Source organism: Salmo salar, chromosome ssa20 (genome assembly GCF_905237065.1).
Source record: "Salmo salar chromosome ssa20, Ssal_v3.1, whole genome shotgun sequence".
Lineage (NCBI taxonomy): Eukaryota > Metazoa > Chordata > Actinopteri > Salmoniformes > Salmonidae > Salmo > Salmo salar.
The window spans coordinates 13,405,628-13,433,441 of record NC_059461.1 but is presented as its reverse complement, the minus strand read 5'-3'; the positions used below and the strand labels follow the sequence as shown (position 1 = coordinate 13,433,441).

The 27,814-nt window shown below is 42.7% G+C and overlaps 2 protein-coding genes across 3 annotated transcripts in view; both read right to left on the bottom strand.

Moving 5' to 3' along the window:
• LOC106580127 (disabled homolog 2-interacting protein) overlaps nt 1-2,147 on the bottom strand; it is a 120,588-nt gene extending 118,441 nt beyond the window's left edge. The window contains exon 1 of the mRNA XM_014160830.2: nt 1,859-2,147. Coding sequence (XP_014016305.1) covers nt 1,859-1,898 — 40 coding nt within the window. The 5' untranslated portion in view covers nt 1,899-2,147. The remainder of the gene's footprint in view (nt 1-1,858) is intronic.
• Nucleotides 2,148-23,803: 21,656 nt separating this feature from the next.
• LOC106580128 (PHD finger protein 19) overlaps nt 23,804-27,814 on the bottom strand; it is a 28,650-nt gene continuing 24,639 nt past the window's right edge. For both annotated transcript variants that reach the window (XM_014160834.2, XM_045702956.1), the window contains exon 15: nt 23,804-26,053. In XM_014160834.2, the coding sequence (XP_014016309.1) occupies nt 25,711-26,053 (343 nt within the window). In that variant the 3' untranslated portion in view covers nt 23,804-25,710. The remainder of the gene's footprint in view (nt 26,054-27,814) is intronic.

The following is a 27,814-nucleotide window of genomic DNA, read 5'->3' as shown; positions in this document are numbered from 1 at the left end:
ACATGTTTATAACGTTAATGTACACCATTTTTTTTATTATCCTTTAATTAAACTACTTCGACTAATGTAATGGTTGTAGCCATCAATTGTACCATTAACAATCACTCATAATATTATTAGCAAACTCATTTCATTTCAAACTTCCCATTTCTGTAGTATAGGCTATTTATCGTAAAGAACGATATCAGTAAAATGCCTGCGATAAGAGATTGGGCATCGATAATTTTCGCTTTATTGTCCCACCTCTTGGCAATCGTCAACTCGTCATTGCAACACAGCAATAAAATGTTGACTCTAAATTCATGCTAAAGCAGATTATGTCAATTTTGATATGTCATCAAGATTATGCTAACTCCTTGTGTTACATCTCGGGCTAATGCAGGCTGTCTGGAGCATGTAATCCCTTACAGTGTTAACAAAACAAATAGTTCTGGATACTTTAGAGAACGATGAGATAGCATTATGTAAAATTGACTGTTGATATCGATATTTCAGCACATCATTCATTCATATTTGAGGAGGAATTTATGATTGTGTTTTTCAGCCATAGTAGCAGTCAAAAAGGCCCGTACCAGTATCTTTCTAGACTGTTCGCAAGGATATTCTAGTACTGACAGTGACTCCTGCAAGTGCTAATAAAATGAATTACTCATCACACCACAACATTACATGCTCATGAAGCTAGAAATGCAAAAATATGCATTCACATTAACCATGGGGCATGTTAAATAGAAACATAGGCTGATGTCTCCCTTGAAATTAATTCAAACGCTAACGTACTAAAGAACAGTATAAGAAAATGTGTTGATCATATCAGGGAACTGGCATGAATTCATTGGCAGTCACAAAAAAAGCTTACCTGGCAGTCATGAACAAAGAGGTGTCTAGATTACATACTGGTGCATCAAGGGTTGTTTAGATCCCAGACAATTTTGCACTGGAGGAAGACCGTCTGAGCATCAGGATGGATTGCTATTCTAACCCATACTAGAGTGTGTACTGTAGATACTAGACAATTACTTCAAATGAGGTGAAGCAGATAGTTGTGGAATTTGGAAAGCTGGGCCAAACAGTGGTTTTGGTATGGTATTCTCGTGACAAATGTTAAAGTGGCACAGAGCCCGGCTAATAAAACGGAATAAATCCAAGTCAGCCAAGTGTGGCTCTGGAAATATTCTAACCTGGACTCATTTTGAAACTAAAGCCACACTTCAAGTTGATCGGTATTTAATACAAAGTAGAATTTAAACTCAACCGTTCATTCAACAGTTGTTCTCCCGAAAATATTAAATACATGTACAAGCTTTCAGGACAAACAATTACGTCTCCGTTCTCAAAAATGTAACGACTCCTACACGTCCTCACACTTGAACCGGTGCAGCGCACTTTGCACAATATTCATGCTCTTCTTTAGAAGACGCATAACCAGATTTGTATGGGTCATTCAGCCCACAGATTACTTGAATTTATTCTGAGACAGAAGAATATTTATATGAATCTCTTGTTGCAGACAGCATTCTAAGCAAAAAGTGTCCACTTACTTTTTGGACTAAAGCATTCATATGGACTAAGAATTCTTCCTAGTAACGTCAAACATCCTCTTGAATGCAGTATTAGTACCCCCCCCCCGGCATCTGCTCTGTCTACTCGAACAAAACATTTGATTCATAGGAATTCCACAAGCAATCTGCATCAACAGCAAACAACCCCACTTCACTAGAGCTCCAATCTGGAACTGAGTGAAAAAGAAGCACAAAGAGAACAGCCGCGAGTCTTGCTGATCTCAAAGCTCCCATTGCCACGGTGACAGAAGCAGACTTCAACAGGTTGTCTGCTTGATTTAACAAGTTGCCCTTACCATTGTAGCTCTCCAGTTCGGCCGCGTTGTCCAACTCCATAACTTCAAAGCACAGAATGAGGCATGTTCCTCTCTACCAGTTGTGTTTGTGTGCGTGCGGATGTAGAATCGAGTGAGGCACAGAAAACGAGCCTCGTCTCCCGCCTACCAGAGTGAATAGCGCTGCCTGGTTTTGCAGGGGCAGCTGTGCTGTGCTACATCTGGCAGCCTTTCCAAGTCTATGATTAAATTGGGCTCAACATAGGGCCTCACTGCCAGCTCTCGCTCCTCAACTCTTAAAGACACAGCACATTTTTTTTATCATCTGCCTTTCACCAGATGGTCACCTAACAAGTTCTGAATCTCTCACTTCAGTTCTCTGAGATCCTGACCAATGGCCATCGACAACCAGATCCTCTACTACATGAACACGTGGTGATGCAGGACCACAGCTAAGGGCGCTACTGAGCAAAAACAAGCAGTAGCAGGCAAATTGATTGATTAGATCAATTCATTTCCATTTTGAGTCCTGTGGTCACGGTTAGCCATTATTACAAGACATTTTGTAATTGACTATTGAGGACAGGAAATAGGCTAGGTTCACCCGTGTCTCAGTAGTAAGAGGTGCTGTAGGAGCAACAGTAGAGTTTACCTCTGGAATACGATTTAAAGAGCGACTGCATCCTAAAAAACAACTAATCCCTTTGAAAATGGCATCGATAGGAGTCTGAAACATGTGTTATAGTGTCAAATTTGACTACAAAGTGTAAATAGAATAATTTGGGTCATAAAGTCAGTCTCATCTAAAACGGAGTTTGAAACCTCAACGCATCACACCTAGTAAATGAACGTTGGGTTTGGATTACAATTATGCTAACAAATCATGCCACCTTTTGACACAACTTTGTGGGAGTTGAACTGCGTAGATGCGTTACTTAGCTTTAAACTGACTGATGAAGATCATTTGTAACCTTTAGTCTATGTAGTTTTTTGTGTTTCTAAATACACTTGGTTTATCCTATACAGTGGCGATTTTAGCATGCAAATCTTGGAAGGGCAAAATAAAAACATTTGGGATGCATGCCAGCAAAGCCATTACACAACACTAAACAATACATGAATTGCACTATAACTGTGACAAACGGTGCCCACAAACTGTTAAGGCCTACATAAAACTGTCCCAACACCTTACCACTGCTACACCTGGCTTTCAGCATAGCCTTGTCTGGCAGCAAAACAGTTCATTCAGCCTCATTTACTGCCGTTTTAAAAACAACATGGCTGACTTGCTTAAACAAATGTGGTTTCTACTGACAATTTGTAACGCCCTGGCCATAGAGAGGGGTTTTTTGTTCTTTATTTTGGTTAGGCCAGGGTGTTACATTGGGTGGGCGTTCTATGTTCTTTTTTTAGGTCTTTTGTATTTCTTTGTTTTGGGCCGTGTGTGACTCCCAATCAGGCACAGCTGAAGTTTGTTGTTGTTGATTGGGAGTCACACATAAGGAGCAGGTTTTTCCTTTGGGTTTTGTGGGGGATTGTTTTCTGTTTTGTTCAGTTGGGACCAGACAGGACTGTTTGCTGTTGTTGCTATCGAGTGTTTTGTTTTGTAGTGGTTCATTTTTATTAAATTTCAAGATGAACACACAACCTCCGCTGCATCTTGGTTTTCTTCCGACGACAGCCGTTACAGAATCCCCCACCAAGAAACGGACCAAGCAGCGGAGGAAGGAGAAGAGCTATCGGGACTCATGGACGTTGAAAAAAATGGAGAGGATCGTTCAGGATTCCTGGAGATGGGAGGAATTGCTCGATGGAGGTGGACCGTGGGCTCAGGCTGGGGAGTATCACCGCCCACAGTGGGAGATTGAGGCGGCGATAGCTGAGAGGCGCTGGTACGAGGCAAGGGAGCGTGACGGACACGAGAGGCAGCCCCCCAAAAACATTTGGGGGGGCACACGGGGAGATTGGCGGAGTCAGGCGGTAGACCTGAGCCAACTCCCCGTGCTTACAGGAGGCAGCGCAGTACTGGTCAGGCACCGTGTTATGCGGTAAAGCGCACGTGTCCCCAGTACGCGTTGATAGCCCGGAGCGCTACATGCCAGCCCCCCGCAAGTGCCATGCGAGAGCAGGCATCGAGCCAGGACGGGTTGTGCCAGCTCAGCGCGTCTGGTCTCCAGTGCGCCTCCTCGGTCCAGGTTATCCTGCGCCGGCGTTGCGCACTGGGTATCCAGGGCGCTGGGAGGGTCCAGTTCGCCCAATGCCTGCTCTCCACCCGTGCCGGGCCAAAGTGGGCATTCAGCCTGGAGTAAGCATGTCGAGCGTCCGTACCAGAACTCCAGTGCTCCCCCACAGCCCGGTTTATCCTGTGCCTCCTCCTCGGACCAGGCCTCCAGTGGGTCTCCCCATCCTGGTCCGTCCTGTGCCTCCTCCCAGGACTAGGCCTCCAGAGTGGCCCGCTTGTCAGGAGCTGCCAGAGTGGCCCGCTTGTCAGGAGCTGCCAGAGTGGCCCGTTTGTCAGGAGCTGCCAGAGTGGCCCGCTTGTCAGGAGCTGCCAGAGTGGCCCGCTTGTCAGGAGCTGCCAGAGTGGCCCGCTTGTCAGGAGCTGCCAGAGTGGCCCGTTTGTCAGGAGCTGCCAGAGTGGCCCGCTTGTCAGGAGCTGCCAGAGTGGCCCGCTTGTCAGGAGCTGCCAGAGTGGCCCGCATGTCAGGAGCTGCCAGAGTGGCCCGCTTGTCAGGAGCTGCCAGAGTGGCCCGCTTGTCAGGAGCTGCCAGAGTGGCCCGCTTGTCAGGAGCTGCCAGAGTGGCCCGCTTGTCAGGAGCTGCCAGAGTGGCCCGCTTGTCAGGAGCTGCCAGAGTGGCCCGCTTGTCCGGAGCTGCCAGAGTGGCCCGCCTGTCCGGAGCTGCCATCGCCGCCCGCCAGCCGGGAGCAGCCATCGCCGCCCGCCAGCCGGGCAAAGTCAGGGTCGCCCACCAGACCTTCGGCGCGGCCAGGTGCGCCACCTAAAAGGGCGACGCCAAGGGTGGGGCAGAGGCCACGTCCCGCACCTGAGCCGCCGCCGTAAGAAGGCCCACCCGGACCCTCCCCTTCAGTGTCAGGTTTTGCGCCCGGAGTCCGCACCTTGGGGGGGGGGGTGGGTACTGTAACGCCCTGGCCATAGAGAGGGGTTTTTTGTTCTTTATTTTGGTTAGGCCAGGGTGTTACATTGGGTGGGCGTTATGTTCTTTTTCTAGGTTTTTTGTATTTCTTTGTTTTGGGCCGTGTGTGACTCCCAATCAGGCACAGCTGAAGTTAAGTTGGGACCAGACAGGACTGTTTGCTGTCGTTGCTATCGAGTATTTTGTTTTGTAGTGGTTCATTTTTATTAAATTTCAAGATGAACACACAACCTCCGCTGCATCTTGGTTTTCTTCCGACGACAGCCGTTACACAATTGAGATGTACAAACCATGGCATAAGGGGACGACAAGCAGATAAGAGACACTCTGTAATTTCGATTAAGACATTAATGAGCACGCAATGACAGACGTAGTCAATATAACTATTTGTTCAGCGATAGAATTCATAACATGGGCCGTTCTTACAGTGTACAGTCGTGGCCAAAATTCTGCTGCCTCAGTTTGTATGATTCTAATTTGAATATATTCTAGAATGTTATTAAGAATGATCAGATTAACTGCAATTAATTGCAAAGTCCCTCTTTGCCATGTAAATGAACTGAATCCCCCAAAAAACATTTCCACTACATTTCAGCCCTGCCACAAAAGGATCAGCTGACATCATGTCAGTGATTCTCTCGTTAACACAGGTGTGAGTGTTGACGAGGACAAGGCTGGAGATCACTCTGTCATGCTGATTGAGTTCGAATAACAGACTGGAAGCTTCAAAAGGAGGGTGGTGCTTGGAATCATTGTTTTTCCTCTGTCAATCATGGTTACCTGCAAGGAAACACGTTCCGTCATCATTGCTTTGCACAAAAAGGGCTTCACAGGCAAGGATATTGCTGCCAGTAAGATTGCACCTAAATCAACCATTTATCGGATCATCAAGAACTTCAAGGAGAGCGGTTCAATTGTTGTGAAGAAGGCTTCAGGGCGCCCAAGAAAGTCAATTTGATCTATAAAGCCCATTTTACATCAGCAGATGTCAAAGTGCTATACAGAAACCCAGCCTAAAACCCCAAACAACAAGCAATGCAGATGTATGGTGGCTCGGAAAAATGCCATAAAAAAGGCAGGAACCTAGGAAGAAACCTAGAGATGAACCAGGCTCTGAAGGGTGGCCAGTCCTCTTCTGGCTGTGCTGGGTGGAGATTACAAGAGTACATGGCTATTTAAGCCCAGATTGTTCTTCAAGATCTTAATACGTTCATAGATGACCAGCAGCGTCAAATATTCATAACAGTGGTTGTAGAGGCTTTTCATAGCCGAGCATTCAAATCAAAGTTTGTCGCGTGCGCCGAATACAACATGTGTAGACCTTACAGTGAAACGCTTACTTACAGGCTCTAACCAATAGTGTAAAAAAGGTGTTAGGTGAACAATAGGTAAGTAAAGAAATAAAACAACAGTAAAGACAGGCTATATACAGTAGCGAGGCTATAAAAGTAGTGAGGCTACATACAGACACCGGTTAGTTGATTGAGGTAGTATGTACATGTAGATATGGTTAAAGTGACTATGCATATATGATGAACAGAGAGTAGCAGTAGCGTAAAAGAGGGGGTGGTGGGTGGCGGGACACAATGCTGATAGCCCGGTTAGCCAATGTGCGGGAGCACTGGTTGGTCGGCCCAATTGAGGTAGTATGTACATGAATGTATAGTTAGTGACTATGCATATATGATAAACAGAGAGTAGCAGCAGCATAAAAAGAGTGGTTGGGGGGGCACACAATGCAAATAGTCCGGGTAGCCATTTGATTACCTGTTCAGGAGTCTAATGGCTTGGGGGTAAAAACTGTTTAGAAGCCTTTTTGTCCTAGACTTGGCACTCTGGTACCACTTGCCATGCGGTAGTGGAGAGAACAGTCTCTGACTGGGATGGCTGGGGTCTTTGAACATTTTTAGGGTCTTCCTCTGACACCGCCTGGTGTAGAGGTCCTGGATGGCAGGCAGCTTAGCCCCAGTGATGTACTGGGCCGTACGCACTACCCTTTGTAGTGCCTTGCGGTCAGAGGCCAAGCAAGATCTAGACAGCAGGTGAGGTAGAGAGAGAGAACGAGAGAGAGTCGAAAACAGCAGGTCTGGGACAAGGTAGCACATCCGGTGAACAGGTCAGGGTTCCCTACTCGCAGACAGAACAGTTGAAACTGGAGCAGCAGCACAACCAGGTGGACTGGGGACAGTTAGGAGTCATCAGGCCAGGTAGTCCTGAGGCATGATCCTATGGCTCAGGTCCTCTGGGAGGGGAGGGAGAGAATTAGAGGGAGCATATTTAAATTCACACACGACACCAGATAAGACAGGAGAATTACACCAGATATAACAGACTGACCCTAACCCCCCGGCACATAGACTATTGCAGCATAGATACTGGAGACTGAGACGGGGACACTGTCTGACGATTCCCCCGGACAGGGCCAACCAGGCTGGATATAACCCCACCCACTTTGCCACACCACTAGAGGAATATCAACAGACTACCAACTTCCTACCCTGAGACAAGGCTGAGTATAGCCCACAAAGAGCTCCTCCACCGCACGAGGGGGCACAAAACCAGACAGGAAAATCACGTCTGTGACTCAACCCACTCAAGTGACTAGTAAGCCAGGGACTCAGTCCCCGTAATAGGGTCAAAGGCAGAGAATCCCAGTGGAGAGAGGGGATTGATAGTGAAACTTCGGTATTGATTGTTATAAGACTTACCTGTTCAAAATGAAACATCACACTTGGTGTAAATAATTTTAGTATGCATTCACCATGGCAAATGAGTGACATTTGTTTTCATTAATGCTATTGAAATTGTAAAATGATTCCAATGTCTTGTACCATATACCTTTTTATGAAATTGTGCACATTGATGGATATTAAATCAACATTAAATGACCGTAATTTAAACTGTACAGCCTACGGACTTTGTTTGATGTCAGTCTTCATTGGAGAGTACCTGTGCTGGCAGGCTTTAATAATAAATTAATGTCAAAATCAATTGTACTAAGTTGTTGTTCTTTTGGTTTGCTGTTACAGTTTATCAAAAGGTGTAAAAAAAAGTAGTTCTCTGACCGGATACTTTTTTACTCTTACTTGAGTAGTTTAAGGCTTATTTTACTTTAGTAAATTACAATCAAAGTAACACTACTTTTACTTAAGTACAGATTTTTAGTACTCTACCCACCTCTGAAAATTATACATAGCTTAACTATAAAAGATGGGCAAGCATCCACACTGCAGGAAAGTTGATCATTCCACAGTAGGCCTACATCTGTCAATCAACTGATAGCACAAAAAATCTAATTGATTTAGCCAGGTAAACACAAACAGTAGATTATCGTTTTTCACACCTTTCATTGGTGATAGGCTAATGGGTAGCCGACAAAATGTAGCTTATAGAAATATAACCAAATAACAAGAGGCCTATTGCAACTATCGATGGCACTAGATTATCGACAACTGAGGTCTCATTAAACCATCAATATGCGCTAAATTCACACGCACAGCTGATCTCAAATGAACCATTATTGGTCACCTCTACCGCTCCCTAAAAGATGATGTTGGTGTTACCTTAGTCAGAGATCTATATATAATGACGAGATGCTCATGTCTCCGCCCTAACAATGGGAGTTGTCCCAAAGGCAGGAAGGCAGCCAACAAGTTTAGGTCTGCATACAGTATTTAGCCATAGAAATGCACTGAGCTTATTTTTGGCGAGAGTGAACCCTCTCACTTCGCATCTTCCTCTCTGCCACATAGTCATGCTTGCAACCAAAGTCTTTAAAGATACAGTCCATTCAGAAAGTATTCAGACCCCTTGACTTTGGCCACATTTTGTTCCGTTACAGCCTTATTTTAAAATAAATTAAATTGTATTTTTTTTCAATCTACAAGCAATACCCCATAATGACAAAGCAAAAATAGGTTTTCAGATTTTTTGCAAATGTATTAAAAATAAAAACCTTAAATATCTATTTACATGAGTATTCAGTACTTTGAAGCACATTTGGCAGTGATTACAGCATTGAGTCTTCTTGGGTATGACGCTACAAGCTTGGCACACCTGCATTTGGGAGTTTCTCCCATTCCTCTCTGCAGATCCTCTCAAGCTCAGTCAGGTTGGATGGGGAGTGTCGCTACACAACTATTTTCAGGTCTCTCCTGGGATGTTCGATCGGGTTCAAGTCAGGGCTTTGGCTGGGCCACTCAAGGACATTCTGAGACTTGTCCCGAAGGCACTCCTGCGTTGTCTTGGCTGTGTGCTTAGGGTCATTGTCCTGTTGGAAGTTGAGCCTTCGCCCCAGTCTGAGGTCCCAAGTGCTCTGGAGCAGGTTTTCACCAAGCATCTCTCTGTACTTTGCTCCGGTCATCTTTCCCTCGATCCTGACTGGTCTTCCTGTACCTGAAACACATCCCCAAAGCTTCACTGTAGGGATAGTGCCTGGTTTCCTCCAGATGCGATGCTTGGCATTCAGGCTAAAGAGCTCAATCTTGGTTTCATCAGACCAGAGAATCTAGTTTCTCATGGTCTGAGAGTCCTTTAGGTGCCTTTCGGCAAACTCCAAGCAGGCTGTCATGTGCCTTTTACTGAGGAGTGGCTTCCGTCTGGCCACTCTACCATAAAGGCCTGATTGGTGGAGTGCTGCAGAGATGGTTGTCCTTCTGGAAACTTCTCCCATCTCCACAGAGGAACTCTTTCAGAGTGACCATCGGGTTCACCTCCCTGACCAAGGCCCTTCTCCCCCGATTGCGCAGCTCTAGGAAGAGTCTTGGTGGTTCTAAACTTATTACACTTAAGAATGATGGAGGCCACTGTGTTCTTGGGGACATTCAATGCTGCAGACATTTTTTGGTACGCTTTCTCAGGATTGTGTCGAGGCACAGATCTGTCTCGGAGCTCTATGGACAATTCCTTCGACCTCATGGCATGGTTTTGCTCTGACATGTACTGTCAACTGTGGGAACTTATATAGACAGGTGTATGTCTTTCCATATCATGTCCAATCAATTTAATTTACCACAGGTGGACTCCAATCAAGTTGTAGAAACATCTCAAGGATGATCAATGGAAACAGGATGCACCTGTGCTTAATTTCGAGTCGCATAGCAAAGGGTCTGAATACTTAAAAAACGGATACCTTATTTATGTATGTTTAATACATTTGCACCAAAAAAATAAACCTGTTTTTGTTTTGTCATTATGGGGTTTTGTGTGTAGTTTGATGAGGGAATTTAAAAAAAATCAATTTTAGAATAAGGCTGTAACGTAACAGAATGTCAAGGGGTCTGAAAACTTTCCGAATGCACTGTATGTTCACCCTCTGGTTCGTATTGACATCGGAACAATTTAGTCCTTTTTGAACAGACTAAGGGCAATTTGTCTATTTTACAAGCATTCTGTACAGTAGAAATAAAGTATTTCCTTGTTTACCACACCAAATCTACTGTGGCAATTTAACTGACACTTTGCATGAATGGAAACCAAGGTTGGTGTAATGTTATTTTATTTTATTTGTTTACTATTTATGTTATCCATAATGGTAATTTCTTATCAAGAAAAATAAGAAATGACCCTGGACTGCCCATATTTGAAAAATATCAAGTCAATCTGGAGATTGCATTATTTGTGCCAGAAGGAATTGAACCCACACCAACATGGTAGGCCTGTATGTGTGCGCTGAAGGCAGTGGCCCTAACCGCTAGACCACCCCAGGCCACGATTAAACTCAATTTTGACAGTTCATTATCTTAGGATACACTAGAAATATACTGCTCAAAAAAATAAAGGGAACACTTAAACAACACATCCTAGATCTGAATGAAATAAATAATCTTATTAAATACTTTTATCTTTACATAGTTGAATGTGCTGACAACAAAATCACACAAAAAGAATCAATGGAAATCCAATTTATCAACCCATGGAGGTCTGGATTTGGAGTCACACTCAAAATTAAAGTGGAAAACCATACTACAGGCTGATCCAACTTTGATGTAATGTCCTTAAAACAAGTCAAAATGAGGCTCAGTAGTGTGTGTGGCCTCCACGCGCCTGTATGACCTCCCTACAACGCCTGGGCATGCTCCTGATGAGGTGGCGGATGGTCTCCTGAGGGATCCCGTCCCAGACCTGGACTAAAGCATCTGCCAACTCCTGGACAGTCTGTGGTGCAACGTGGCATTGGTGGATGGAGCGAGACATGATGTCCCAGATATGCTCAATTGGATTCAGGTCTGGGGAACGGGCGGGCCAGTCCATAGCATCAATGCCTTCCTCTTGCAGGAACTGCTGACACACTCCAGCCACATGAGGTCTAGCATTGTCTTGCATTAGGAGGAACCCAGGACCAACCGCACCAGCATATGGTCTCACAAGGGGTCTGAGGATCTCATCTCGGTACCTAATGGCAGTCAGGCTACCTCTGGCGAGCACATGGAGGGCTCTGTGGCCCCCCAAAGAAATGCCACCCCACACCATGACTGACCCACCGCCAAACCGGTCATGCTGGAGGATGTTGCAGGCAGCAGAACGTTCTCCACGGCGTCTCCAGACTCTGTCACGTCTGTCACGTGCTCAGTGTGAACCTGCTTTCATCTGTGAAGAGCACAGGGCGCCAGTGGCGAATTTGCCAATCTTGGTGTTCTCTGGCAAATGCCAAACGTCCTACACGGTGTTGGGCTGTAAGCACAACCCCCACCTGTGGACGTCGGGCCCTCATACCACCCTCATGGAGTCTGTTTCTGACCGTTTGAGCAGACACATGCACATTTTTGGCCTGCTGGAGGTCATTTTGCAGGGCTCTGGCAGTGCTCCTCCTGCTCCTTCTTGCACAAAGGCGGAGGTAGCGGTCCTGCTGCTGGGTTGTTGCCCTCCTACGGCCTCCTCCACATCTCCTGATGTACTGGCCTGTCTCCTGGTAGCGCCTCCATGCTCTGGACACTACGCTGACAGACACAGCAAACCTTCTTGCCACAGCTCGCATTGATGTGCCATCCTGGATGAGCTGCACTACCTGAGCCACTTGTGTGGGTTGTAGACTCCGTCTCATGCTACCACTAGAGTGAAAGCACCGCCAGCATTCAAAAGTGACCAAAATATCAGCCAGGAAGCATAGGAACTGAGAAGTGGTCTGTGGTCCCCACCTGCAGAACCACTCCTTTATTGGGGGTGTCTTGCTAATTGCCTATAATTTCCACCTGCTGTCTATTCCATTTGCACAACAGCATGTGGAATTTATTGTCAATCAGTGTTGCTTCCTAAGTGGAAAGTTTGATTTCACAGAAGTGTGATTGACTTGGAGTTACATTGTGTTGTTTAAGTGTTCCCTTTATTTTTTTGAGCAGTGTATATGTCGTAGCCTAGTGGAGACCAACAACTAATCTTGTTATTAAGCTATATAAAATGACGGTTGTTGATATGCATGGCTGAATTTCAGATACATTTGAATGTTGAAGTAATAGGACTTAGGCCTATAGCATTTGAGCGAGCGAGAGAAGATTATTGTACGATAGAAAGCCCTGATCCGAATGACTCGACTGCCCCCAAATGGAAAAAAGAGAACTGCTCATTTTTAGACAATCACAAGGCTCATTTTAATTTCCTGATCCATCAGGAAAATCCTCTTTCGAATAACTGCAGCAGACAGCATATGCAGCAACTCTATAGAGATGATGACTTGGAATGATATAAATGTACACAACAACCAAATATTTTATTAAAGTAATGTGAATAAATTATGGTTAGTAAGTTATAAGCAGTAATGGGCAGTCAGTACCATCATAGGACTTTTATTCATAGTTTTTCTGTGTTCTTACAGCATTCAACCCGCATAATGCATTTAATGTAAAAAATAATCGAAACCCGTGATTAAATAATCGAATCCAACCTCAAAAAGCACTAATCGCTCAGCACTAGTATATGGGTTATAAGTAATTTCAATGCACTTTTATGACTCAAAGAAGAGTCTTCAACTATAAAGGAGCATTTTTGAGCCATCCTAGCTGTGCCCTTGAGGAACTAGAGCAGGCACACTTGTAGTTAAGTTTGGAACACAACCCTGCATCCCCACCCTCACACAATTATTGTTCAATCGAGTGCAGGCTCAACTGAATGAACAACAGAGATGGAACGTAATATGCCATTTTATTAAATAGTTTGGGGTATGGCCTCATCTCCGAGGAATGCTCCTCGGAGTCCGATGGTGATGACAAGTAGCCCTTCGCTGGGAAGCTGTCATCGAAAACCCCCCCGCTAGGGGAAAGGAGTAACAATGACCGGCCTTCAGGTTATTACAATGGGTGGTGGTGGGGAGATGGATGGTTGTAGAAAACTGTTGCTGAAAAACAGCAAGTGAGAGAACATGGGTAAGTTGACATATAAATACATCCCAAGATGTACACCCATTGGAGAGAGACAAAAGTGATAATTTAAAGAGTGAGCCCATAGGTTCATATTTTAATTATTTAACTAGGCAAGTCAGTTAAGAACAAATTCTTATTTACAATGACGGCCTACCAGCAAGCGTGCAGAATGTGCATTATTATGCCGCGCTTATATGCTAAAGGTAAATAGGGGAATGACATTCCGCACATGATTAATAGGAAGAGGAGAAGAATGAGACGCTATGCTGATGATACGTTTGTACTAATTTCCGTATAATAGGAAACTATGTTATGCTGGTTGATTAAGTTAAACGACATTCAGACCAGCCTTCCTGATTGAACTTTCGTAAACTACATTTGTTTACGCAATCCTAAAAAGGTTCATTATAAATTGCAATTTGGGTCAGGAGGGCATAATTTGAAAGCTTGTTATATTGCCAACAGGACTAGCTATAAAATATGATATTTCAGTGTTGGGCTTTCACAATGCAATTCAGGGAAAAAGTTCTTAAATTTGGTGCGCATAAAAAGGAGTCATGAGTGCATTCAGGTGTGTGCCGTGGCAAATTTTCTTCACAAAAGACAAACGTCCCAGGGTATGACACCATGTCATCGTGTAACTGTACATCAAACATAGTGATCATAAACGTTGACTAGGGCTGACCCCATTTAGTTGACTGGTCAATTGTTTGGTCGATAGGCTGTTGGTCATCCGAGATTTCTTTAGTCGAGCAATAGCAAAAAAACATTAAATCATGGTGTACAAGACACCTGTCTGATTCGTGCCTGTCTGAGTGGACTAATCCTTTGTGGAGGTCGTGGGGATGGCACAGTCCATCAGTCTAAGACATTTGCTACTGAAATTGTATATGGTTTTATTATGTAAGAACAATGGTGCAACACAAATAAAAATCATACTTTATAACAAATGTGCCGTGTTGAATAGTGGTCGCTGTTCACGGTTCTGAAACACATCAGTGCGCTGTTGAATTGGCGCCTTTTCCTAGACCATGTAGCTATGTGCATAATAACAAGGTTACCCAGCATTGGTGTTGAGAACAATGCGGCGGACGCAGCAGAACAGTCCTTGCCTTAATTGTCTACATCAGTCTCAACGTCAACAGTGAAGAGGCGACTCCGGGATGCTGGCCTTCTAGGCAGAGTTGCAAAGAAAAAGCCACATCTCAGACTGGCCAATAAAAATAAAATATTAAGATGGGCAAAAGAACACAGACACCGAACAGAGGAACTCAAAGTCGCCTTTTCACTGTTGACGTCGAGACTGGTGTTTTGCGGGTACTATTTAATGAAGCTGCCAGTTGATGACTTGTGAGGCGTCTGTTTCTCAGACTAGACACTCTAATATACCTGTCCTCTTGCTCAGTTGTTTAATAGCCTACTGATTCCGTGAGCACCAAACCTCAGTCAACCACAACATGTCGGATAAACAATTTCATGAATTTGGCTGTTTTTAAATCTTTAATCTGTAATAAAGGCTTTACACATCTGCCATTTTCAACCGGTATACGGGTACGAGACGGAGCATTCTTTTCCACTGTTAGGCCTAATCCACACTTTCTTTTTTAAATCTTTTTTTATTATTATCCCCATTCTGACAAACAGCCTTAATTTCACAACCACAAGCAACTTTTTCCAATCGAAGTTTCATTTTCCATTAACCTAAATCTTGGCTAAATTCATTATCAGCGCTATGATTCAAATGCAGAATAAAATATGTTAGCCAACTCCAGTCCTAAGACAAGTTAAAGCCTGCACAAAATATTTACTGGTGTGATATTAAATTAATGATTCCAATATTTACAACGAGTAGCCTAGTTTGCTATGCTTCCAATTGCTGCAGATGAATACTTTCTATTTTCTTCGTCAAAGATGGAGTGAATAGACAAGACTATACATTGCCTTGCAAAAGTATTCATCCTCTTTGGCGGTTTTTCTATTTTGTTGCATTGCAACCTGTAATTTACATTTATTTTTAATTGGGTTTCATGTAATGGACATACACAAAATCTGCCAAATTGGTGAAATGAAAAAGAAAAAAAACTTGTTTCAAAAATGTTAAACAAATTCTAAACGGAAAAGTGGTGCGTGCATATGTATTCACCCCCTTTGCTATGAAGCCCCTAAATAAGATCTGGTGCAACCAATTACCTTCAGAAGTCACATAATTAGTTAAATAAAGTCCACCTGTGTGCAATCTAAGTGTCACATGATCTGTCACATGATCTCAGTATATACACACACACACACACACACCTGTTCTGAAAGGTCCAAGAGTCTGCAACACCACTAAGCAAGGGGCACCACCAAGCAAGTGGCACCATGAAGACCAAGGAGCTCTCCAAACAGGTCAGGGACAAAATTGTGGAGAAGTACAGATCAGGGTTGGGTTATAAAAAAATATCAGAAACTTTGAACATCCCACGGAGCACCATTAAATCCATTAGTAAAAAATTGAAAGAATATGGCACCACAACAAACCTGCCAAAATTCACAGACCAGGCAAGGAGGGCATTAATCAGAGAGGCAACAAAGATAATCCTGAAGGAGCTGCAAAGCTCCACAGCGGAGATTGGAATATCTGTCCATAGGACCACTTTAAGCCGTACACTCCACAGAGCTGGGCTTTACGGAAGAGTGGCCAGAAAAAAAGTCATTGCTTAAAGAAAAAAATAAGCAAACACGTTTGGTGATCGCCAAAAGGCATGTGGGAGACTTCCCAAACATATGAAAGAAGGTACTCTGGTCAGACGAGACTAAAATTGAGCTTTTTGGCCATCAAGGAAAACACTATGTCTGGCGCAAACCCAACACCTCCCATCACCCCGAGAACACCATCCCCACAGTGAAGCATGGTGGTGGCAGCAGCATACTGTGGGGATGTTTTTCATCAGCAGGGACTGGGAAACTGGTGTGAATTGAAGGAATGATGGATGGCGCTAAATACAGGGAAATTCTTGAGGGAAACCTGTTAGTCTTCCAGAGATTTGAGACTGGGACAGAGGTTCACCTTCCAGCATGACAATGACCCTCAGCATAGTGCTAAAGCAACACTCAAGTGGTTTAAGTGGAAATATTTAAATGTTTTGGAATGACCTTGTCAAAGCCCAGACCACAATCCAATTGAGAATCTGTGGTATGACTTAAAGATTGCTGTACACCAGCAGAACCCATCCAACTTGAAGGAAATGGAGCAGTATTGCCTTGAAGAATTGGCAAAAATCCCAGTGGCTAGATGTGCCAAACTTATAGAGACATACCCCAAGAGACTTGCAGCTGTAATTGCTGCAAAGGTGGCTCTACAAAGTATTGACTCAAGTTTTCTGGGTTTTTTTTGTCTTATTTCTTGTTTGTTTCACAATAAAACATATTTTGTATCTTCAAAGTGGTAGGCATGTTGTGTAAATCAAATGATACAAACCCCCCCAAAAATATATTTTAATTCCAGGTTATAAGGCAACAAAATAGGAAAAATTCCAAGGGGGTGAATACTTTCGCAAGCCACTGTATATTTTACTACCACTGTACTCTGTTGTTTGTCAGGGAAGTGTTTCATCCCATAGTATAGTGGAGTGATGTTTACCAGTCTGGTAGGGGAGGAGTTGGTGGGGTTGTACTCATTGTCATCTGTGGCTGTGTGGTCTCCGGGGGTGTGGCTGTCTGTGGGCACAGTCAGGGTGTGACGTAGTAGCCAAACTGTGCACGACTCAGCCCGGCGCTCCTGCAACAGCAGCGGATGGATCTGAGGAGCAACCAGAACAGCAGGGAATGAGGGCAACTTAGGCTACAGTTGCTACTGAACAATGGGACAATTCACTCCAGGAGGGTGGAATTCCACTCTCCTTAAAAAAGTACAAATACAGGCCTAAATGTATTTCCATCTCTTCAATACTCACACCATATATTATTCATTATTTGGACAGGGGTTAAATATCTCATTTGTCAAATAGAAGTAGCTGATAGTTGGTAACTGTGCCGAATTTGGGCTTCAATATGGCAGGCTCAGTGAAAGGCTGGCCGCAGGATATCCAGTTAGTTGATGAGCTCTTAATATCTGCAAAACATGTACAAACTAAGATATTATTACTAACAGTAGTCTATCTGTACGTATAAGCAAATCCCTTTATTGGAATGGATGAAAAATGTGTGCACATAAAAAAATAAATGTCAGCATCCCGGATGGTACAGTGGAAATGTGATCCATGCGAGCTCTGATTAAGGGGCAAACAATACATCCATTTACTTACCCATATGACACAGACAACATCAAGACTAGAGGTCGACCAATTATGATTTTTTTTTTTTCAACGCCGATACCGGTACCGATTATTGGAGGACCCAAAAACCCCGCTACCGATTAATCGGCCGATTTATTTTTTTATATATTTGTAATAATGACAATTACAACAATACTGAATGAAAACTTATTTTAACCTAATATAATACATCAATAAAATCTATTTAGTCTCAAATAAATAATGAAACATGTTCAATTTGGTTTAAATAATGCAAAAACAAAGTGTTGGAGAAGAAAGTATAAGTGCAATATGTGCCATGTAAAAAAGCTAACATTTAAGTTCCTTGCTCAGAAGATATGAAAGCTGGTGGTTCCTTTTAGCATGAGTCTTCAATATTCCCAGGTAAGAAGTTTTAGGTTGTAGTTATTATAGGACTATTTCTCTCTATTCCATTTGTATTTCATATACCTTTGACTATTGGATTTTCTAATAGGTACTTTAGTATTGCCAGCCTAATCTCGGGAGTTGATAGGCTTTAAGTCATAAACAGTGCAATGCTTTAAGCACAGCGAAGAGCTGCTGGCAAATGCAGGAAAGTGCTGTTTGAATGAATGCTTACGAGCCTGCTGCTGCCTACCACCGCTCAGTCAGACTGCTCTATCAAATCATAGACTTAATTATAATAACACACAGAAATACGAGCCTTAGGTCATTAATATGGTCAAATCCGGAAACAATCATTTCGAAAACAAAATGTTTTTTTTTCTTTCAGTGAAATACGGAACCGTTCCGTATTTTATCTAACGGGTGGCATCCCTAAGTCTAAATATTGCTATTACATTGCACAACCTTCAATGTTATGTCATAATTATGGTAAATTCTGGCAAATTAATTACGGTCTTTGTTAAGAAGAAATGGTCTTCACACAGTTCGCAACGAGCCAGGCGGCCCAAACGCAAGAGAAGTGACACAATTTCCATAGTTAAAAGAAATTCATGTTAGCAGGCAATATTAACTAAATATGCAGGTTTAAAAATATATACTTGTGTATTGATTTTAAGAAAGGCATTGACGTTTATGGTTAGGTACACATTGGTGCAACGACAGTGCTTTTTTACACGAATGCGCTTGATAAATCACCCGTTTGGCGAAGTAGGCTGCGATTCAAAGCTAAATTAACAGGCACTGCATCGATTATATGCAACGCAGGACAAGCTAGATAAACTAGTAATATCATCAACCATGTGTAGTTAACTAGTGATTATGTTAAGATTGATTGTTTTTTGTAAGATAAGTTTAATGCTAGCTAGCACCTTACCTTGGCTCCTTGCTGTACTCGCATAACAGGTAGTCAGCCTGCCACGCAGTCTCCTCGTGGAGGGCAATGTAACCGGCCATAATCGGTGTCCAAAAATGCTGATTACCCGATTGTTATGAAAACTTGAAATCAGCTCTAATTAATCGGCCATTCCGTTTAATCGGTCGACCTCTAATCAAGACTCAAGGGGATCCTTCAATAATCCTCCACCTTTCGCAGTAGGACTTTGGGCTCGTTCTTCTGGGCTCATCACTGCTGTGGTACAGAATGGTTAGGTGACTCAAGTCCATCAGGCACAGTAACTTAGCTACTGAGTTTGACTGTTTTCATACTAAAATGAAGTTGATACTGAGGGACTTGAGCACTGTAGGCAGGCAGCATAGACCATGTCATTGCAGGGCAATGCTGTGTTTTCAGTAATCCCCATTTTTGCTGGAGAATAAGGTCACTAAGCAGGGGTCAAATGTCCCTTGCTTGTGACATCCTCTGTTTACAAATTGAAGTTGTCTACTGCTTGAAGATGGATTTTGACTCATTTGACCGTATGATAGGTTACACCAGTATTGTCAGTGTGTACCCATATCAGATTGAAGACATACAAAGTTTGAGTGTTGTAGATGACAAGTTGAGTTTAGTGCTCCTCCAGTTGATTTTTTCTTTTCAATGGTTGCATCACTCGTCTATATTCGGTCAACTACTGTTTTTACAGGACAAAGCTTGTATCCTGCAGCTTAATATCTATATTTTGGTTGCACAACTTGGAAACAAGTAAAGGAAAGAGAAATTAATAAAATGTCTCTAGGTGCTGAGTGTTCTCACCCGTCTTGACTCATGCGCAACTTAGTTATTTTAATAGGTAATGTTAGCTGACTGGCCTTTCATGAATAGAATGACATTTAACATGAATGTCAACAGTTCTAACGTAACTACAAGCTTTTAGCAATTATACAGCAGCCCATTGATTTGAGATGCATCCCTTTTCATCGGTGCTTGAGTTGAGGTTAAATTTGCTAGTTAGTTAGCTAGCTAAAACATTTGCTGTGTTTAATAACGGCTAACGTTACTTACCGCGTACACTCATCCAGCCTTGGAATTGACATAGTGAAAGAAGGGTCACCAAATTCTCATTATTTCGTAGAGCGCACTTTTCACGGGGATAACAAAAATACAGTGGCATCTCCCTCGGCTGTTATTGTTTGAGGTACTTTTACTTTAAGCATTTTTTTCTCTTTTCAGGACCATTATTATGCACGACTTATTCGCCACGAACTCTGCATTTCAGACTCCAAAGTCAAACTCTCGCTGACAGACTATAGGGCCGTGTTTTGACACGCTGACTAGGGCGTATAACGCCTTAATTATATTAAAGAATTAACTGTCTGGCATGGACTTGAGTTTTTAATAAATTACTTTGGAAACTTATGGGACATAGGTGTATTTAACCTTGCTGTAGATGTCTTCAAACATCATTATTATGACTTTCAATCACAACAGATCTGATCAGTCTGTTTCATGCTATTATGCTGCCCTCTAGTGCCAGTGATGTTCAACGTTTAGAGAGCAAAGCTAGAGGTTGAACAATTATTAAAAGGAAAAGACATGGAGTCTTCTCCTGTAACACTTCACACATGCTGCTCTAGAAAACCACCAGGCTTGGTTTTAGTAATGCTAAAGCCTTTTGTGAACAGATGTGGGCATGGTTTTTAGATCATGCACATTTTACATTTCTATTCCTGTGTGAATCGGTTTCTTGGGTACTTTGCCTTTACCATGGAGTTAACTCATATGGCATCTATCCAAGGAGCAAATACACACATCTCAAAATGCTTTTAATTACAATTCAAAATACCAAATAAAGATCCACAAATGACAAATAAAGGATGCACAATACCCGCTGAGAGATGTAATTTCTAACAAGCATAGGAAATAGGGGAAATGTATACAGTAAGTTCTCTATCTACACAGCTCTGGGCATGTTACATGGTAAAACAATGAACAGTTTACCATTGACATGTCACTTCAAGAATCAACCAAAAAATTATATTAAATGGAGACTCCATAGGATAGATATTATGAATCTACTCATGTAAACAGTTTGTTTTAGAGTGAATACAGTCATACTGTAATTTAAAGACATAAGAGCATAAATGGTTGCAAAATGCCAAACGGGAAAAATATTACAATTAGCTTAACTTTTCTTATTAATAATATAGAAGCATATAGCATTTGACTTCTGATCACAAATTTCCATAACCATTAATTAAAACTATTTGTAAATAATATTTGGTTATTTAGTCAAATGAATTGAAAAAAACAATACTTGCATAGTTTAAGATGTCAATAGTGCAATGAAGCAAAGGGGGTTATGCGCATAGAAATGTTAATAGGAAAGCATAATTTATCTTTCATAATGTACTGACTTATTGAATCCTAATCATATTTATTTTCTATATCATGTTCATTGGAAAGAAAATGAAACAGGGAGGGACGACCTGGACTTGTGAAATAAGGCCTAAACACTCATTTTCGGGTTTTTTTTCCACTGAGTGCCCTAAGGAACACGACCCAGGTTTCACTGTCAGTGAAAAATAAATCAACAGTCAGGCACAATATATGTATGTATGTCTTGAGGCAACACAGAAATAACTATGGATGGGAGGAATAGGTAAAGAAATCTTTGGATATTGTAAGAACATAAACCAAGACTACCCCTTGAAGTCCATAATATTCTCATTGTAAGATATTTTTTGACATTTGAAATCTAGAAAGTTACAGTGTCTAAAAGTACTATGTTAAGCTCTCCATCATCTACATTGCATTTCTGGGAAAATACAAGTTTTGCATCTACTTAGCCAAACTACCTATGTCAGCATAAACAGAGCCAAAGGAAAACCAGGACTATACACTATATAAGAGGTGCTTGCAGTGTTTGCCAGTGTTTCCCCTATATTCATTGAGCAGAGGCGGGCTGCCGCTGCTAAATCGTTGCAATCATTCCAAAAAATATGAAATTATACAGTGCATTCAGACCCCTTGATGTTTTCCACATTTTGTTACATTACAGCCTTATTCTAAAATGGATTACATTTTCCACAATCTACACACAATAGCCCATAACAACAAAGCAAAAACACATTTTTTGAAATGTTTGCATATTCATTCAAAATAAAAGCAAGACTATCATAGAATTCAGACCCTTTACTCAGTACTTTGTTGAAGCAAGTTTGGCAGTGATTACAGCCTCAAGTCTTCTTGGGTATGACGCTACAAACTTGGCACACCTGTATTTGGAGAGTTTCTCCCATTCTTATCTGCAGATCCTCCCAAGCTGTGTCAGGTTGGATGGTGAGCTTCGCTGCACAGCTATTTTCAGGTCTCTCCAGAGATGTTTGATCGGGTTCAAGTCCGGGCCACTCAAGAACATTCAGACTTGTCCCGAAGCATCCCCACAGCATTATGCTGCCACCACAATGCTTCAACGTAGGGCTGGTGCCAGGTTTCCTCCAGACGTGAGGCTTGGCATTTAGGCCAAAGAGTTCAATCTTGGTTTCATCTGACCAGAAAATCTTGTTTCTCATGGTCTGAGAATCTTTAGGTGCCTTTTGGCATACTCCAAGCGGGCTGTCATTTGCCTTTTACTGAGGAGTGGCTTCTGTCTGACCACTAAGATAAAGGCCTGATTGGTGGAGTGCTGCAGAGATGGTTGTCCTTCTGGAAGGTTCTCCCATCTCGACAGAGGAGCTCTGGAGCTCTGTCGGAGTGACCACCAGGCCCTTGGTCACCTTCCTGACCAAGGCCCTTATCCCCTGATTGCTCAGCTTGGCAGCCAGCTCTAGGATGAGTCTTGGTGGTTCCAAACTTCTTCCATTTAAGAATGATGGAAGCCACTGTTTTCTTAGAGACCTTCAATGCTGCAGAAATATTTTTGTTCCCTTCCAGAGATCTGTGCCGACACAATCCTGTCTCGGAGCTCTACGGACAATTCCTTTGACCCGATGGCTTGCTTTTTTCCCCCTCTGACATGCACTGTCAGCTGTGGGACCCTATATTAGAGACTTGTATTATTTTCCAAATCTTCTCCAATCAATTGAATTCACCATAGGTGGAGTCCAATCAAGTTGTAGAAACATCTCAAGGATGATCAATGGAATGCACCGGAGCTCAATTTCGAGTCTCACAGCAAAAATGTCTAAAAACCTGTTTCGCTTTGTCATTATGGGGTACTGTGTATAGATTGATGAGGAAAGAATAAGGCTGTAACGTAACAACATGTGGAAAAAGTCATGGGGCCTGAACTCTTTCCGAATGCACTGTATGTACACTACCGTTCAAAAGTTTGGGGTCACTTAGAAATGTCCTTGTTTTTGAAAGAACAGCAATTTTTTTGGTCCATTAAAATAACATACAATTTATCAGAAATACAGTGTAGACATTGTTAATGTTGTAAATGACTATTGTAGCTGGAAACGGCAGATTTATTTTTTATGGAATATCTACATAGGCGTACAGAGGCCCATTATCAGCAACCATCACTCCTGTGTTCCAATGACACATTGTGTTAGCTAATCCAAGTTTGGAATACTCTGGAAACTAAATGTGTCATCAGTTTTTATTTTATAAATGAGCAAATAGGTATAAAAACCTGTCTCTGCTTTGTCATTATGGGGTATTGGGTGTAGATTGATGAGGGGGAAAAAATAATTTCATCAATTTTAGAATAAAGTAAAGTAACAAAATGTGGAAAAGGTCTGAATATTTTCAAAGGCACTGTAGAAAAGATAATGGAGCTATATTTAAAAGATCATCTTTGAAAACCAACAACCACCAAAATAATAACTAGACAGTCAGGGAGAATAAAAAAATATGTCATAGAGCCCCCATTTATTTTGTATGTTTGAGTCATAGCATAAGAACACGGCATGAGCCATGGCAAAAAGTGTAGAATTGCAGAAATTAGCTTTAAAACTGCACATTTTCTCTCAGCCCCATGGCAAAATCTTTACAATTCCGCTAACCTTGCCACCGCTGCGGGAAAAAAAAAATCCTAGGGAAAACGCTGTTTGCTTTGGTCTCTTGTCCCCAAACCATCCTGTAAAACTGACTCTAAACACATTTGAAAATGAAAGGACAAAGTATAAACTGACTGTTTTCTGATAACATTCATAAAAGCATGTGTATTTAATCTAAAACCATTACTCAGCTTTTACACTTGGCAATATAGTACTAGATAAAGCTGATAAACATTTCATTGATTAGTGGAGGCACAACCTCAAAGGTATAACTTGCTACAAGTTACAGTGCCTTCCGAAAGTATTCACACATCTTGTTGTGTGACAGCCTAAATGTTACATGGATTAAATTAAGCATTTTTGTTACTGGCCTACACACAATACCCCATAATGTCAATGTGGAATTATGTTTCTCAAATTGTTTTGTTAAGGACTGGGGGGCTAAGAAACAGAATTGAACTAAAACATCTGCAAAATCCTAGAGGAAAACCTGATTCAGTCTGTTTTCCACCACACACCGTGAGACAAATCTACCTTTCAGCAGGACAATAACCTAAAACACAAGGCCAAATATACACTGGAGTAGTTTTTTGTTGTTGTTGCGCCCAGCCCACCACAGGAGTCAATGTGACAAGGACATCCCTGCCGGCCAAACCCTCCGCTAACCCGGACGACGCTGGGCCAATTGTGCGTCGCCCCATGGGTCTCCCGGACGGGCTGGCTGCGACAGAGCCTGGACTCGAACCCAGAATCTCTAGTGGCACAGCTAGCACTGCGATGCAGTGCCTTAGACCACTGCGCCACTCGGGAGGCCCACTGGAGTAGCTTACCAAGAAGACAGTGAATGTTCCTGAGCCACCAAGATATAGTTTTGATTTAAATCTACTTGAAGATCTATGGCAAGACCTGAAAATGGTTGTCTAGCAATGATCCAACAACCAATTTTACAGAGCTTGAAGAATTTGGAAAATAAAAAAATGGGCAAATGTTGCACAATTCAGGTGTGGAAAGCGCTTAGACCTACCCAGAAAGACTCACAGCTCTAATCGCTGCCAACGGTGCTTCTACAAAGTATTGACTCAGGGCTGTGAATGCTTACGTGAATTAGATATCTGTATTTCATTTTCCCTACATTTGCAAAATGGGGTAGTGTGTGTAGATGGGTGGAAACAATACATTTAATCAATTTTGAATTCAGGCTGTAACCGAACAAAATGTGGAATAAGTCAAGGGGCATGAATACTTTCTGAAGGCACTGTAAATGTGGCTTAGATATGGCATATTGCTGTTATTGTGAAACAATTCTAAACAGAAAGTTTTAAAAAAATACTGTGAAAAACTATTAATAGAGCAGAATATTGTTGAATTTAGGGACACAGAGCCGTTTTAGTAGTGCTCTTCCGACAGTTTTGCTCCAATCCTTTAGAATCAGTGGTATTGTTCTTTCTTGGAACTCTGAGCCAACTCTTTCGTTATCTTTACCATCACAAACCTACTCAAACTAGCATCCGGCACACAGTTTTTCAGGCTTTGTTACAATTCAAGATGCTCAAGAGGACGCTACCAAATTGGTTCAATATACCCAAAATAATATTATATTATACTGAAATAAAGATAGTACTGTAGAGCAAGAGAAAGTAACATGAAAAAAATAAACGAGTACAACCAGGCAGGCCTTGCTAGGCCGATCTTGCCTATTACTCCCCCCTTCCTCTGCGACACCTCCTTACTGCAGCAGCCAGCCAGTCTGGCCGGCTAGGTCAGTAGGGAGTGGTGCCCTCCCACTCCACCAGATACTGCACCTTCCCCTCCGGAGTGACCCGACGGGCCAGCACCTGGTACTTCTCTCCACAGGTGAGCCGCCCCGCCGCCCCAAAGTAGTTGGTGATGGACGACTTGAGGTGGGAGAGGGAGGAGTCATCCTCGCTGATGCTGTCGAAGGTGTGGCTGTCGATCGCGTTGTCCAGCATCGCGGAGGCAGCCTCCTCTCCTGGTAGGCTCAGCTCCATGGGGTTCAGCTCGCTCTCCACCACCTCCTTCTTAGTGGCCAGCACCGTATAGTTAGAGGTGGGCAGCTTCCTCTTACGACTGCCAACATTCTTCCTGCAACAAGTTAGAATAACGGGATCATTAGGGCATGCAGCAAAAAATATTTGGTAACACTTTATTTGGATAATCCATCTGTAGATGCTCTACAGCAGGGTTTCCCAACACTCTACTCGATCCCCCCAGACGTTTCACATTTTTGTTTTAACCCTACACTGGCACACATGATTCAATTAGTCAAAGGATTGATGATTAGTTGACTAATTGAAATTAGGAGTGCCAGTTTAGGGTTAAAACAAAAACTCTGAAACATCGGTACGGGCCTGAGGAGAGTTGGGGAAACCCTGCTCTACAGACTATCAGTAACATTTCAACTAGCTAGCTACTAACCCTGCCCAGGACCGAGTTTGGGAAACCTTGTCTTATTGGACAAGTCCAGTTAGTCCCTCCCTCTTTCAGTCTGTTTTATTCCATTTGATGCCTAATGAATGTAATGACCCTGATATCAGCAACCTATTGAAACAAAAGTAACGACTGTTTCCTGAATTTACTGCTTTTTGATCTTTGCTGTGCCACCAGTCATACCTTTTGTGGAGTCAACAAACACTTTTGTACAACTGGACACCTACTGCGATTGCGTTACTTTTTGGGTCAAGATATGTTTCTTGCCTTGCTGTTAGGAACAGGGCAACATTGAAAGGGGTGATTTTTGGGGTAGTATAAGTGTGGAGATGGAGCAATTGAAGTAGAAATTCCTGGTGTTTGTGACGCCCGCTGTTTGGTGCGACGCAGACCCAGTAGGAAGCATGGTGAAACAGATGAGTTATTGTAGGTCCTCAATTAGTATTTGGTAGCATTGCCTTCAAATTGTTTAACTTGTGTCAAACGTTTCAGATAGCCTTCCACCAGCTTCCCACAATAAGTTGGGTGAATTTTGGCTCATTCCTCCTGGCAGAGCTGGTGTAACTGAGTCAGGTTTGTCGGCTTCCTTGCTCGCACACGCTTTTTCAGTTCTGCCCACACATTATCTATAGCAACAACAAATGAGCTCCTTGAGTGACGGGGTGGGACTAGGTCTGTGTGGAAAGCTGCGTGGAGAGAGAGAAGACTCAAGTAGCGTAGTAAACTATAAAAATGGATGTTACACGGCGTATCACATTTAACAAACCAAACATTCAAATACTGTTATAGAAGGTAAAGTAAAAACCCAAACCGGTCCGTGCATCAATACCGGTATATAGTAAAATATGGTATACCACCCAGCCCTAGATCCCAGTGGGTAGATTTGTGCCAGCACAGAGGGAACAAGTGAGTTTTGCTTCAGTAAGGTTGGCTTCTTAGCAATGGTTATCAAAAGTACCGCAGAAATGGAACGTGAATCACAGAGAATAGATGTGGTGGCAGCTGCAGAGAAGTATTTGGGTATATGAGATTTGACTTCAGAAGAGTTACAGGGTGTGTTGAAGAGCAATGTCCCGTCCTCCCAGGCCCTTGGCATGGTGCAGGAGCAGATGGGGTCAAAGTAGTGGAATGGGGGAGTGGGTTTGTTTTAATGAGTGTAAGTGGCAGCTGCAGAGAACTACCTGGGTGTGCCAGATTTTACTGCAGAAGAGTTAATGGGGTGGTGATTTAAATGTTTATTAAATAGTGGTATATAGGTCTAAGGCTAGTTGGTGGTGCAAGTTTTTCCTTTAAGGAAAAGGAATAATGAAGAGAATGTAATGTAGGTAGGCCGTGACTGGCCTCACACTTTAGTACAGTAGGTGGTGGTGTATGCACCTTTAAGTTGGATGCGATCCGCCAACCCAATCACAAAGA